Source organism: Centroberyx affinis, unplaced genomic scaffold, assembly GCF_046629955.1.
Source record: "Centroberyx affinis isolate AG114_WGS23_722 - 3 ecotype Tasmania unplaced genomic scaffold, CSIRO-AGI_Caff_v1 ptg000987l_1, whole genome shotgun sequence".
NCBI lineage: Eukaryota > Metazoa > Chordata > Actinopteri > Beryciformes > Berycidae > Centroberyx > Centroberyx affinis.
Window position 1 is genome coordinate 148,349 of NW_027279554.1, and position 15,980 is coordinate 164,328.

At 42.5% G+C, this 15,980-nt stretch overlaps 1 protein-coding gene across 1 annotated transcript in view; it reads right to left on the minus strand.

Moving 5' to 3' along the window:
• Nucleotides 1-15,980, minus strand: part of LOC139646544 (collagen type XIX alpha 1 chain) — a 101,159-nt gene that overhangs the window by 46,930 nt on the left and 38,249 nt on the right. Inside the window, exons 11-12 of the mRNA XM_071522443.1 lie at nucleotides 15,879-15,905; nucleotides 15,288-15,341 (exon numbers count right to left, since the gene is read on the minus strand). Of these exons, the coding sequence (XP_071378544.1) occupies nucleotides 15,288-15,341; nucleotides 15,879-15,905 (81 nt within the window). The remainder of the gene's footprint in view (nucleotides 1-15,287; nucleotides 15,342-15,878; nucleotides 15,906-15,980) is intronic.

Sequence of the window (15,980 nt, forward strand, 5' to 3'; positions counted from 1 at the left end):
CCTCTGGAGGGAGATACTGCCTCTGGAGGGACATACTGCCTCTGGAGGAGGATACTGCCTCTGGAGGGAGATACTGCCTCTGGAGGGAGATACTGCCTCTGTAGGGAGATACTGCATCTGGAGGAGGATACTGCCTCTGGAGGGAGATACTGCCTCTGGAGGGAGATACTGCCTCTGGAGGAGGATACTGCCTCTGGAGGGAGATACTGCCTCTGGAGGGAGATACTGCATCTGGAGGAGGATACTGCCTCTGGAGAGAGATACTGCCTCTGAAAGAAGATACTGCCTCTGGAGGGAGATACTGCCTCTGTAGGGAGATACTGCCTCTGGAGGGAGATACTGCCTCTGGAGGGAGATACTGCCTCTGGAGTACTGAGATAACTGAGATGGCAACAGCCACCGTAGTGCCCATGAGCACCAAAATGCTCCAGCAACAGATGCTCCGCTGCTGATGCTGTGCCACCTCCAGCCTGCAGTGTGTGTGAAGTGTGTGAAATGTGTGTGAAGTGTATGAGTGTAATAGCTCAGGGTTGAAAGTTGGCTTAAGCTACGAATTCCATGTTAATGCCATTTCAAAGATCTGATCAATTCTAAATGCCACGTTTGGACCTTCTAGCCTTTTATAAGTGTAACTAAAGGGATACTTTGACATTTTGAATGGAAGTTTTATTTTTATTTATTTATTTATTTTTTTTAGGCAGTCATGTCACAGTATTTTTTCTTCAGCAACTCTAAAAACAGTTTGTTGGCGGTCTTCACAGAAAACAATGAGTACAGCACAAACTAACAAACCAGCTTGATGCCAGTAGTTGCGTACCCATTGGTTTACATTGGAGACTGTAAATGTCAAGAACTTAGTATCAGTTTGCTCTAACCACAAAAGGTTTTTTATGGACTAATAATTTCTTGCTGGTGTTACAACAGTAGTGTTACAACAACTGTCCCTAATGAATCTATTAAAGTGGCACCTCTGCACTCACTATTTGAGCACAAAAAATATTTTACATTAATGAACTAATTAAACGGCACATTTTCCCGTAAAAAAAATAAAAACATTTTTCTGATAAGTAGTTAGTCTCTGACACAACACTAATACAAATCAGAATGATTTTTAATAAACCATAATCTCAGATGACAGTCCAAACATTATTAGAGATTTTACGTCAGTGAGCAGAGGGAAGATTTGCACTCAACAGGAATTTTCAGTGTCTGTGTTTGATGTTTGATGCCTGGTTTGTTGACAAATTGCTGTTGTCACAGTCAACATAGGAAGCATGCCAATGAAGAGCATTTTATAGATTTCTATCTTCTGAATACATTGCCAAAACTACTGATTCCCCCCCCCCCAGAAACCTGCTAGTTTATGCAAGGCTTTATTGTAGTTGTGTCCTATTTCTTGACTGTTTTTCTGGTGAAGGCGGACGCAGATGCACAAGAAAGACAAGTGTCAAAGGTGAACTGCAGTCCAAAGCAGTCTCTAGGCAACAAGGATGAACAGAAAACTTAAACTGAAGATTTCAACTTCAGCAACAACCATGTCAAAAAAGAAATACGAGAGGCGTTTATTTTCCTTTTACCCAAGACCAAGAAAGCAGCTCTATTTACCAGTCCAATGGCTAAATGGCTATTATGCTATGCTATATTCAAGCTGCCTTTGAACTCAGCATCAATTTTATATGCCAAAAAGCCATATTAAAAATGTGGCAACATGATGATGGGCATAATATGAAAGCCCCGAGAATGGCAAGCGCACAAGACAAGCCATCAGTGTTTGTGAACCTTTTCTTTCAACTAAGCCAACCTTTACTTTCTCATTTCCTTTTCCGTTTCTCTATCTCTCATTTATCTCTCCTATTCTTTGTCATTTCTTAATTCTATTACTCTCATCTTGCCCCTCTCTCCTCTGTCTCTTTTTTCCCCCGTCATCTCTCCTCCCTTTTCCTGTCTCCTGTCACTCGCCCTGTTTCTCTCTCACCCAACTACCAGCGCCTGTTGGATCACTCTGGCAATCTCTGTTGCTACGCAACGCTCAGTGTCCTATAAATTTGACAACATCCGAGTGCTTGATTATTATTTGAGCGCTGCAGTGTGAAGCCCTCCTTCAGGTCATTGCAGTAGATTAGAGGGTGGTAGAGATAGAGGGAGGCAAGGAAGGAAAAAAGGAAGGATGAGCAAGAGGGAAGGAGGTGGGGAAAGATGAAGGGATAGTGGAAGGAGAGAGAATGGAGAGAGAGTCCGGGTAGGAGGCAGAGTGAAAGATCAACTGGCTCCTTGACTGAATGAAAGATGGGCTGACAAGGCCAAACACATGTTCACATGTTCTATTTGTCTACATAACTTTAAAAACCTGCAACCGCATAACGGAAATGGGAAAGGCACTCTCTGCATTTACAACTGATTCAGTAACGGTGACAATAATACCCCGGCTCTAATGTGAGTCAACAGATCTGGGGTAAGGAAGAGGTCTCAGGAGACTGACAGTGTATTTTGAACTTCTGACTTAATCCACATGGATCCCAGCGTCTTCCGGCTTTAACCCTGGCGAGGGTTGTAAAGAGTAAAAGGAAAGCGCAGACGTGGGGCCGGGCTCGGGCCTGCAACACAAGCCCCACTCTGAGAGCAAAGTCAACAACTACAGTGAAGCACAGCGGAGGCACACGTTTATGATGACTCTGTAATCCTTATCCCAAATGTCAACATGTTCTCTGAGACATTCCATGTCCGACTACCCATACTGGGATCACACTGTGGAGTAAAGTAGCAGAGGCAGAACAGGTTGCATTACTAACAATCAAGCAGATAGACCGTTTCACAAAAACCCCTAATCCACCTGACAAATGCCCCTGTCAAGGGGGTCAGTAGATAAGCTAGAAGAGCCTACTGAAACGAACACTATAGGATCCATCTCATGCCTAACACACATACACTATGACAGGCAATTTTTACCTTCTATAAGCAGTAATAGATGTCAGTGGCTAAATCTATTTTATCTGATTTTAACATTTTGGGATGCCTATGTGCCTCCTATATGCAGTTTTGAGGTTCTTTGAAACATAAATATCTTATCTTTGCTTTGAGATCTTTTGCCTCTCTGCGTAGAAGAGATAAACGCCGCTGGAGCTCTAGGAAGTGACTTTTCCCCGTTACCTATTTACACCTATTCTCTCCCTAAATCATACATTCATTCTGGGTTACAGTGACTTCTAGAATTCAAACTGTGAGATAGTTATAGCAGCCATAATAGGACTGTGCAGTCACATATTGGTGAGGTATCGGCCTTGAAGTTTATGAGGACACTGCTTTTCCCTCTCACCTCTGTCAAGAAGCAACAGTCACCAATTACACACAACACCTGACTCAAACACGCTGAACAAAGGTCTTTTGAATGTCTTATGGATTATTTTACCTGACTAACACATGGATTCACCATAATATGCTTATAATATGTTTATATGATTAACTCTAACTGTCCAAAATTTAACATGTTGTAGAAACAATTCAAAAAATGTGCAAGTTTAGTGTTAATAGTGTTAGTTTAGTGTCAATAACATAACGTGACATGTATCTGGTGTTGTCTATCATGAATGGAAGACTATACTATACTATATAAGATCTAATACTCAGCGTTGGTGTGAGGTATCACAGGTATATATAGAGGTATTTCTTGGCTCATCTTGCGTCTGATGAGGAAGTTGAATGTCTTGAAGGGGAAGCCATCTGACATTACCAGTCCAAGTTGGTTCTGTGACAGCGCTACATAGCTCATGTGAGAGATGACCTTTTCTTGACTGAACCACTCACATGCCACTCCCACTCTTTCTGCCTGAGCTGAGGCTCGTCTCCCTCAGGGGACGCGATCTCAGGCCACCTGAGCCTTTTGTCTCACTGCAGGACTAGATCTAACTGGAACTGACTGTCTGGCTTATGAGCAGCAGCTGGATTTGCTTGGTAAACACATGTGTACAAAACAGTGAAAATGAGAAGCAGCCGCAACATCCTTATTATGTCGATTAACGATTCACCGGACATAGAGTAAGTGGTAGAGAGTTTTCTGATATAATGAATGGCCTGGGATCATTCTCAGTGCATTAAGATTTACTGTAGCAGGATATCGTACAGTAGGACGAAAGGCAGGAAATCACTCATCTCTCATCTGCTTCCACCCCCCTTCTTCCACTGGACACTGACCATGCAAAACACACATGGACACTAATGTGTGTGAACGCATGCATTCATGCACACAAACACACACAGACAAGTACACATACATGTGCACACACACACAACACACACACACACACACAGGCAAGGAAGAGGGAGTTTGCCACAGCACAACCTGTCACAATATTTATTCTCCAGTGGAAGTGCTTGTATGTACCCACTCCTGGCCTTTGAGGGATGAAAAAAAAGAGAGCTGGAGTGAGACATTACAACCAGATGCATTTGATCCTCTCTGCCTTTTGGTCAAACCTGGAGTCAAGAAGCTGACCTTTCCTTTCGGAACACTTATTATATTCAGATATAGACAATTATTCAAACTGCCAGCAAGAGCTAATTTATTCTGTAATTAATTCTGAAATGTCATCATTTCCCCATGCATATGTTTTTTCATTTCTCACTTAAAAATTTGCACCATAAACTACAACTTTCAGAAAGACTACAGAAAAACAGCACAAAGTATATCCTAAGGACCTCTAAAACAGTAAGTGTTGATTCCTGCAGCAAAACCTCCTAAACTTTTAATCGAGTTTGGCCCAATTATGTGTATAGTTATAAAGCACTATGTCGTGAGAGAACATGAACATTAGATATAATCTAGTGTCACCCTTTTCTTAAAAGGGTAAGTATAAGGAGCCACAAAGCACAATAAATCCATACTTGTGTGGTGTGAGAGTCTATTTTATGAGAGAATAAATACCAAATAGGCAGATTCTCAGCTCCACGTACATTAATAATACTTTCCCACACATACATCAGCCTAGCTGTCTCTGCCCATGAGCTACACAATTCAGAAATATTGTGAAAGGGACAAATATTCAATGAATTCACACCAACTATGCAGCCTGAAATGCTGCGGTTGTCAGAATGCTCAACAAAACCTATTTTACGGTGTCAAATCGGCTATCAAATAATGCTCCTGAGGTAAATATCACTTATAAAGCTTTCTTGAGATGTCACAACTCACACTGCAGAGACCACAACCTCACCTGCTTCTGATTAAGGATCCAATTAGAGACAGACAGTGCAAGCTCCCTACTTCTGACAGTCCTAGCTGAATGCCATCTTAGGACACTGCACAAGCACAGAAAATGCCTGGGCACTGGAGCTTGCAGAGATCCCTTGCACTTGGTAAAAGCCTCAATAAAATAGGATTTGTTCCAGTTGTTTACTGAGGGTTAAGAGGAGCGGCCGGGGCAGGAAGAGAACGGCAAAGCCGACAGCTGCCTGGCAGGGGCTCAAATGCAGCTTAGCATTTTTCACCATTCTGACTGGCACACAATGCTCTCTTTAACTCCCAGCCATCTAAATATTCAGGGACGTATAAAGAGATGGCTGACACTGCAGCCGACTTAAGACACAGCTCAGCTGGCCAAGATTGCACCTATAGTCTCTTGGCTGAAGCTTTCCATGAAGGCTTTCCTCACAGAGACTCAATCATGGACCTCGTGTGACTGAATGGAGATTCCTACATCTGCCACTAGATGGCAAACTAGCTTCATCAAAAATCTTGTACATGGCGGGGGACAGAGCCAATGAAGAGACTGTAAGCTCTCTCTCAGAAAGGATGGATGTCCTCAATGCATGAATGTATGATGTGTGTTGGGTAACATCCCTAATTAGGCAGTCTGGCAATTAGGCACTGAATACCGTAAAGGAGATTTTTCTGTAGAGGGCTCACGATGCCGAGAGAAGAAGGAAATAGAAGAGAGCAAGAGACTGTGAGAGAGTGAGGGAGAGAAAAAAAAATTTCCATACCGCATTATACCTCTTTTCAACTGCCACACAATACAAAGGGACACAGGTGGCATTACAAGGTTACGCAGTTATAGAATGCACCATATCATTGAATAAAATAACCATTATGGAGCTATTTCAGCAAACATCCAACTCTTCACTACCACACTGTCTGCAAACACTTGAGCCAAAGAAGGCAAACACAGGAAACACAGACAGTGGAGGTCTATGGAAACTAAGCCGAAGCAGTCCCATGGGAGGCTCAGAACAGCTCTTTACCACAGCCACGGCTCTACCACGTCTTCGGTGATGAGTTTTAAGAGCTCATTGACTTTAACAACTCCTAAGGAGAAGAAATAGGGCTGATGACATTATGTGAATTTGCATTTTTATGTGGTGCAGATAATAAATCTATATTAAACTATGAGCTCAATTCCAACTGATCAGCTGGGTGTCTGTGCAGTGTTTCCGTTTGAGCTGGGTGCCTATTGTGCTGGCTCCTCGCTAAGGCATTGCCTCTAGAATGTTCTCATCTCTTAATGGATGCTGTTATTACTCTTGGCTCTTAGAAATTTCACAGTCTCATCTGGACTTTTGGCCGTATTACTCATTCAATGCAAATTGCTCACATCCTATGTTTACAGATACTGAGTGTTTCATTAATGCATTATCCAACAAGTGAATGGGGGAGGCTGAAAAATCAACTTTGAATAAACCCTGGTTCATTTTACAGACCAAATATTTGAGGTCAGAGAGAATACACTGTGCAAAGATCCGCAGGGCAGTCGCTCTGGGTTGCCCTCGCCGAGTCTCATGCTTCATATCACTCACCACGCATAACAGATTACACTAAGGTCCCACACTACCATCTGTATAATATCAGGCCACTGTCAATGCGCTGCTCTCTGGCATGCCATTAAAGTGGACACAGATGAATGTATCTAAATTGGTTGCGGCCAGGCTGGGAGTGTGGAGAATGAGAATATGGATGGCAGGCTCTAACAGTGTGCAGTAAGTGCTGCAGCCTCCCACTACCACGCCTCTGTCTTCTGCAGTGTTCAGGGCTACGTCTCCTCCCCAACCAGCCTCCTTCCCCCTGCACTCTGAGCTCTCCATGTCGTCCTGCTCCCTCCCCCTGGCTGGGGAAACAGCAGACATAGACGCAGCTCAGTCGGGGCATGCTTCAAGCCAACTATCCTGGCTCCGAAATACCCTTTTACTACAAAGGTATCTGCATTCTCGGTATTGTCTCAGACTCCATCTCCTCCCACTTAAACTACTCCAAAATGCCAGGAATATGTGTTTGGATATTTCGAGACTGTTTGGAGCCAGAGAAATCCCATTCTTCGGATGAATGAAGCCATGGTCTGGCCCATGTTACCTAGAACAGTGGCCCTAAGTCACAGGTCCAGTCACCTCCTCTCAAGTGACATACCTCAATGAGTCTGGCGAATTCAGTTCAGCTGACCTTATCTGACACATGACATTCTATTAGTGTTGCTGTGACCTGGCAGACATCGATACAACGTTTGAAAATGTTGGAGGGGTATTAGACACAGGTCTGGGGATGCCAGGCCCTGATGGATTCTGACACTGGAGCGGCAGGGCCACATATATTGCTTGCAGCGTCCCTGCTGTGTGGCACAGCCCTGTCCCCGGAGTAAGTGGTGAGGTTATGGATGTGTGAATGAGGGCCATGCTCTTGCCAACTATAGCAAGCCTATCTTATGCTCAGAGGATGTGTTGACCTACATTACCCCTTGTTGAACATCACTGAGTGAGTTAAAAAAAGCTTTTCACACCAACATATACACACATAAACTTACACGACCATGAGTATACACACACACACATACACACACACGTAACACACACACACACACACACACACACACATGCACGCGCTCAGTGAGGGTGCAGCCAGTGAACAATGTGCGATCAAAAGCGTGGCCCTCTCAGAGTCTTGACCCCTGTATGCGTCCCTGTAATTAATTGGCCAATTAATGTGTGTTTATTCTGGACACCCATGGATGTAGCCGTACTGGGGCTCCCTGGGAAAGACGGGAGTCAGACAGATAAATCAAAGCTCTGTGCATCTGTCCTCGCATGTGCCAAACACTTCCCCCTGTAACCCTCCTCTTTCCCAACTGGGCCCAAATGTGAGACCTTTCCATAGCCAATCAGGTCAAATCTTTGTTTCATCCTTCCTCCCAATGCACATGACATTGACAAGATTAATTGCTCTGTGCTATGTGCAAACGTGTTACTTCCTGGTGTAATACAGGTGTCAAAAGCACGTCTCTTTGACTTCTTCAAAATGAATTTGGACAGAGATAGGGGATAGAGATAGGAGTAACCTATGCCATTTTGTTTAACAAAGGGTTAACAAATCCTCCCCCTGCTAGTAAAATGGCACAGGGTGTAAATCTTGCCATAAAATCTCAGCTGTGAGCCCTGCTGACCTGTAAATTCTTCTCTTGGTGTTACTCTGCCATTGAGCTTCATCGGGTCAGGCCAAAACTGTAACTACAAATCTGCATCACGCTACTGTATTCAAGCACTGCTTTAAAGACGTAGATCATCCATATGAACACCAACTGTGTCGTACTGGTTGGGCCAGAAATATACCTTTGCGGTTGTTTTATAGGTGCTATTTGTGTGTATGTAGTTTTATAGGTTGTTTAGAGTTACAGAATTTAGAATATAGAGCTATCTATCACTACATTATGCTATACTGTATACTGTTGTTATGTAAATATGCCTATATTTCATTCCATTCTGTAAATAGTTAACATAACATACTGTAAGGTGACTGATGCTACAGATGCTAGATTTCTTTTCAACAATGTAATGCTGTTATATATAATACAATGCTTGTTAAAAATGGGAGCCTCACTTCTGCCTCAATTTTGTGTTTTCACTTGGTCAGAATTTGGAAATTCTCCAGCTTTAATATATGCTGGTAAGTTATACATCAATGTGGAGGCAAAATCCCATTGAAAGCAGCTAACGAGCACTATTGAACGTTGTGCTGATTATTCTTACCTCAACTGATGCTAATTTTAAATATATATCCTGAACAGAAATTAAAAACTTATCCAGGCTTTAACAGGCTTTAAACCAGCTTTAACAACAATCTGGAACTTGCAAGAAAATGCACCTATTGTAGATTTATAGTCATGAATGTTGGATGTCGCTACACTGTATATTGAGGAGGCCAGCCAAAAGCATCACTCCAATCAAATAACTGTTGTAATTCTATACATGCACTGTATCACCCAAATCAGCTGCAGCCTCCCATGGAGAACTTCTGGCAGGAAGGCTGGTATTCTCACTGGGGACTCGTTACTTAATAATCTCGCCCTGCAGGTGCTCTGGTAGAGGTCAACAGTCTGTTACAGTCGCATCGCTGTTCACGTCTGCCTCCACCTATGGAGCACAGAAACCACTGCCAAATGTTCCACTCCCCACAAACCAAGCCATAACTCCTTCCCTGTCACTGTCAGTGCCTGCTTCGGTCTCTCTGCAGACACACTGTCTGATCCAAATGAACCCGAGCCAAGTCCATTAGATATAATATGAATATTATATATACTGTGCTGGCTCGATTATCCCAAAACAACATTTGTTTAGTCCTAGGGAGGAGAAGCATCTAAATTCCAGTAACAGCATGCATTTGGTTTTCAGAGCATGGCAGATTTTTCAAGCCAAATTAGGTTAAATGACAAAAGCTATTAACTGTGCAATAAGAATACATACATTTTGTTTTAAAGTAGATGAATACTATTGTACCTAATATGACACTAATGTTTTGACCTTATTGCACCTGCATAATGCCATCCGTTGGAGGGTATCAGTAGGATATATTGGTGGAAAGGATTCCTCCCTGCATGCTGACACACACACACACACACACACACACACACACACACACATGCACGTGTGCGCGCGTGCCTTGTGCTGAGAGAAAATGACCAACAATTTGGTAGGAAAGGCGGGTATCAGAGGAATGATTACATACTTGTTTCCTGGGCTGGGAAGGAAACATTCGACCAACAGTTTTGGATCCATCAGGCAACCTTTGAGACATTTGTCGGTGGAAGGGTGAAGGAGGAAGATATAGAAAAAATATGGCTGTGTTTTTTGGTTAAGGGCTTATAGACAGCTGTCCCGGTCATTCAGCACAGGCCACGAACAGAAAAATGCAAACACTGCTATCACTTCCCAAAGACAGCAATTACCTCTCTCTTCTTTGGTAATCGGGACCAGTCCATTTGCCAAACACAGGCAAGAGAGATGATCTTCTCTATTGTTTTGACATATTATATCCACGCTGCTGTATGATGGCCAGGCAGCTGCTGTAGACATCAGTCACATTGTTTCAAATTTTTGTACAAGTGAAAAACTGAAAAGTGTGTCTGTTCTTTAGTGAGTGCACTGCAATTACTGAAATGCAGCGCTGCATAATAAGCGGGCATTGATCTGAGACTCTGTGCTATCACATGGCCTGAAGTGCTGATAGCTGATGGACATGATATGACAGCAGTTGAAGTTTCGAGATACAGGCTCACATTCTTTTACAAATAAACATCTCTCTCAAACAGCTGGAAGAAGATTCTCCTTACTGAGAAAATGATTTCCACCCCAACAACCAACAACTGGACATGGTGTTTACACAGAAGTTAGACTCTAATTTCATCCCACTTCCTGCATGAGGATCGCATGTCTAAGCACTCTCATGCGCTCACTGATATCTCCTTGCAGTGAAATAAAAGATACACTAATATGATACTCCATGCTTACTATGTCCAGCGCCAGAGGTCAGATACATATACATTAATGCCACTTCTAAAGGCACATTACGTGAATGGCAGTTATACTGAAATATGTAAAATCCAACTATTAAAAGATCAATGTGTTATAAGTTAAAAAATTTCCAATCATTTATAATAACTATAATAATAAAATGAACAATAGCTGTAGGAACACAGTGAGTTGGGAGCACATAATTAATGTTCTGTTGTACACTTACACTGTAATTAGCCACCATGGTGGGTCTAATGCATAAAGGGCTGGAAAGGGAACAGGTTCAATATAGGATTAATAACTTGTCAGTAATATGTAAGTCCTGTCATAGCCAGAGCTGCACTCTGCAATGTTTTACCAATAGCCAATAGTATGAATTGATTCTTACCAGTACTGATAGGCACATGAGCCTATTTAGTGAGAAAAAGGATTCTTCTCAGGTTAAACGCCACCCTCTCAGTGGCTTACTATTCATGTTGTTGTTGACTGGCCAATGACTAGCAACAGTCTATGGGCCTTCTGACCTTTATTGTAACTTTTGTCCTCTGTTATCTGCTTGACATATAAGGCAGCCATCTTATGTGATGCAGGGTCATCCACCCACATACCCAGCTAGGTATGTGGGTGGATGTGGGTACAAGGACAAATATTTCTATGAGAAACAGGAGCCATTTTAGAGGAGAGAGATACTGGAGGCAATTGGAGGGCAGTCAATCAGAATGTCACCTCTTTCCTCATGATACATCCTTTATGGCGTCAAAGATTATAGAAAACTCTCCAAATCATGTACAATAAATGAGGCATGCATGCACAGCGTTGTGCCGCAACTCAACACATACCAATCCACAATATATGTCAACTGTAGCAACTAGTTCAATCTCGCGACCAAAATAAAAGTAATCAGTAAGAGGGTCTATGCTGCATAATTCATTTGCAGAGAACACATCCGTAGAGCAGTTGCACTGTTGTGCTTCCTCTAGGGCTTGCTGGAGTTTCATCATCTCTCCACTAGCGCAGCTACATCTCATAAGAACAAACACTGTACGGCACATTTGTCAGAGGTATGCATTTTCCAAAGAAGTACAAGAAAAAGAAAGGAATCCTTGCCACAGTAGAAGCCTTCAGCTGATTAAAGTGCATTTCAAATGCTTTGCAGTAAGTAACATTATTTACATCCTGCAAAATGCATCAAAGACAAGGGTGAATTATTTATCAAATCTATGTATAGAGATAATCTATTTATTATGCTAATGTAATGGTCTCAAAACATTTAATTACAACAAATACATGCCCATACTCTGTGAAAATGTCACATAACTTCTATAGCAAACCAAGGGAATCAACATGCTATTTGCCGGTGACTTAAATTTAGCTAAGACTTATTTTTCAATACAGGTACATTTATACAGCTAATAAGGCTTAATGTGGTGTTAGGCATGGATTAAAACTCCAAGACCCACCTTGTAATGGGGGATTTCTTAAGGTGATTATTTATTAATCCACGGCAACCTACTGACTTGCCCAGGGATGAACCCATGTCTGAACTGAACCCACTCAGCACCCTGTGCCAGCTACCAAAGCAGAGTTTGCTGGGAAGACTTGGCACAACATGAATAAGCCAAGCTTGCCGTGGCGTTCCTGTGTATTTTGGCTTTAAGCAAGCAGCATGCATCAACCGAGCGTAGGTTTTCACTCCTATTTTGAGCTTACATAATGACATCAATTGGTACTTTTGCAAGGCTTTCTGTCACCAAACCCCACATCACCTTTGTGTGCATACTAGATTTTAGCATACCTCATATTCGTGGATGGGTGTCAGACAGTCATTTTTCTGTACTGCATGTAGTCTCAGTGCAGACCTAATACTTAGCTTGCAAATGACTCAACACTGAAAACTCTCAAATTCCCAGGCTGTTCCCTTCGATATGCGTGCCTTTCTCCTCCTTGTCTCCTCCTTGTCCCGTGTAGGACAGAGCCAGCCTACAATGACAACATAGAGCTTAACACATCATTACAGGGCCTGATGAATATTTTACCACACCACTGTCAGCAAAGGGGACACATCCTTTTTACTGGTGCTACCCATCTTCTTTTTTGATCTCCTGCAGTGTGCCACTGAGTCCCAACGTCCTACTCCTTGCCTGCCATTCTGTGTCAATGCCATCCATATTGGATAAAAGCAAGCAATTCACATTACTATTAATGGCAACGTGTAATGTGGGGGCCATATCTTCCCATAAGTTCTAGACATGGTTGGACCGGCCTTTACCTCCATCCTTACAAACTGAACCAGTCATCCATCAAGGTAATGAGATAAAATCAAGATTCTGCGACTGTCAGACATGGGGTTACAGAAGGGGTGGGGTGACTGCCCTTGACATCCTCTCTTGCATATGTTGCTTTATGCTTTAGAGAAGAATCAGTGCAAATGGCACCATTTACCATCTACCTCTGCTCTCTTCTCCCCACTGCAACGTCCTCTATATCTCCTTGAAGTAAATCTAAATGGCTTAGACTGGCCGTATTTTCCTCAACAATAAATTGAAGCAGACAGTGTGAGAGATGGTTTGGCTAGAATCTAAGGCCTTGTGAAAGCTTTCCACTCCTGGCTATTCCATGAAGGTTGTGGAGCGGTCTGTCTATGTCAAGATATTCTGCATCATTTGCATGGCAGCTTAGGCTCTTAGTGTAACCAGTAAGTTGTAAGCGTGGACAAGAGTTGCTAATTGGGTGAGAGTCTCTTGCTGTATCAGCTGGCCACTAGCAAGCCCCTGATAACGATACATGTCCACGTTCCTAAAATAGGCTGTGAAACTGCAGAAACACAGGATGGTCAACAACTTCCAGGCCACATGTGACTGCTAGAGCTAAGAATAAGCAGAAACCTTAGCACATTAACAGTCACCAGGAAGTCAGCCAGTCATCAAAGACAGGGTATTAATAGAGCGGGACTGTGTCTTCAGCAACAACAACAAAATGGACAGTTTAACAGTCCATCTGACACCAAATGTGCCCAAATGTGTTTTAATTGCACAATATTTGATTCTGCTCTATGGAACCAGCTAGTGCAAAGAACACTATATAGGAAACCAAGAAATCGCAACAAAAAATGGAAAACACACTGTGACTTTGCATTTCCTCGAAACCAATTATGTTGCTATGATTGAAAGCTTCGTCAAAAAACTGTATTCCTGCAGAGAAGTGCACTCCATAATTGACGCCTTTGACACCGGGTTGTTCGGTTCCTCTCTATTTAAGTCAGGTTAGGTATAATGTAACACCTCGCTAATGAGGAGGAATGACTGTAGAGATGCAACAGCATCAAATAACTATCTGCTGTAGCTTCTGAGCTCACTATTTCTGACCATGAATACTTGCAACGAAAATGTATTCTGTTAGCTCATGCAGTGTGTGAAAAGATCCATTGAGAAATAACACAACCGATGATAGGTTATAAATTGTTAATGCTATTGGAACTAGTTTTGTTTAAATATATTCACACGCAGAAGGGTAGAATGCTTGAGATACTTGTGTCCAGATGTCTAGAGTTTTGTGCATCATCCCAGTTCTTGCTTAATCTGAAAAGAACATTTGCTTGACCTACTTATGGTTGCTCTACAGCTCAACTCGCTATATATTTTATATTTTGCCACAGTGGAGCCAAATTTGTCTTGTAACCATGCTCTGTAAGAAAAACAGGTATATTCATTCGTCTGAAGAGCTTATTCCTTTGACTGCTGTGACAGAGGCATAGGACATGAGCAGCAAGTCTATGAAGACCCACCAGCAAAGGAAAGGACACGTTCTCCACCTGTCCTTGAAGACTACCTTTCAGCTGTGATGTCAAGAAACAACAACATTCTTCCTGCGGGTCATCTCTCAGCCAGTCATTACAAACAGTAAAACACTTTTTTTTCCAAAGTGAATTAAAGGTCCTCATCCTCTTAGCAATAGCCATTAAAATGTAATCCATTAGAATTTCTCATAACCACTCACAACCATTGTGATTTATTGCTCTGTAGCTTTGTAGTGAAGCTGTCCTGAATGTAAAATATCAAATCCACACTTTCAACTGACGCCTGGTGGCAGGAAACCCTGACACTTGAATTCCATCACAGAGTTGTTACAGTCAGAGGTGACAAATCTAAATGTGGTGTAATGTTTCAGTTGATTCAGTCATGGGCATTGTCTTTTGCCCCCAATGTAGTTAGCCTTTTAGGAAACTGAATCCTGTCTACCATAGCCACCCAGTGGGACTCACCATGTGTGCTGCCAGTCATACTGTGTGTGTGTGTGACCCCTTGACCATGGAGCCCATTTATTAATTGTCATACAACCAGCCTCCCTCCCCTTCTCTCTTTCCAAGCCCACAGCGATCCCTTTGCCACAAACCGTCTCCGCTCCCCCACCACCATCGGCCCCTCAGCTGCTGTTTGGCTTCCCCCAGGCCAGGTCCTCTCAGCAGGGACAAGCCTCGCAAGCCCCGGCCAGGCCACACAGCTAGTGGACTGTTTCTGTTTACTCACCCTTTTGCCCTCTTTGCCTGGTTCCCCTGGTTGACCTGGTATCCCAGCCAATCCCTAGGGAAATGGACATGTATCACAGTGAATGAGGCGTTAGATTCATGGGCATTTGGCAATGTAGAAAGAGTTTACAGCTTGCTGCTTGTAAAACTGATGCAGACAGATGTTTGTGCCACATGCTCTCAGCAGACCAGTGGATAACTAGTGGGCTTATTTGCAGATGGGAAACAACACATTTACTCAGTTAAATGTATTTTAATAAAATAAAAAATGATTAAACTGAAAATCACAAGGATTTCTCTACTGTCCTCTTAATAGGCAATTAGCAACTTTAGCTGATCAGAGCTTCATTTCATAATTCTATGCAGTGTCTTGATAATGACCTATTAGTAAGTTGTTAAATCAAGTTGTATGCTGAGTCATGACTTTGGTTTGAGGTTCTCTGTGCAAGAATACATAAATGGAACTTCAGTAATGTCTTGTTCAGCTGATAATAGATGTACTTGAGGACATATTTTTTGCATTTTATCCAACATGAAAAATAGATGATAATGAAATCCTGTAGTTTAATTAAAGTGGTGTTTAATTGGTTACCTTCTCTCCTCTTTCACCAGGGGGACCCTGAGGGTGGCAAATAGAAATGTTCAAAATATTTACATGAATACTTACAAAAGAAAAGCACAAACTCGAATAAGG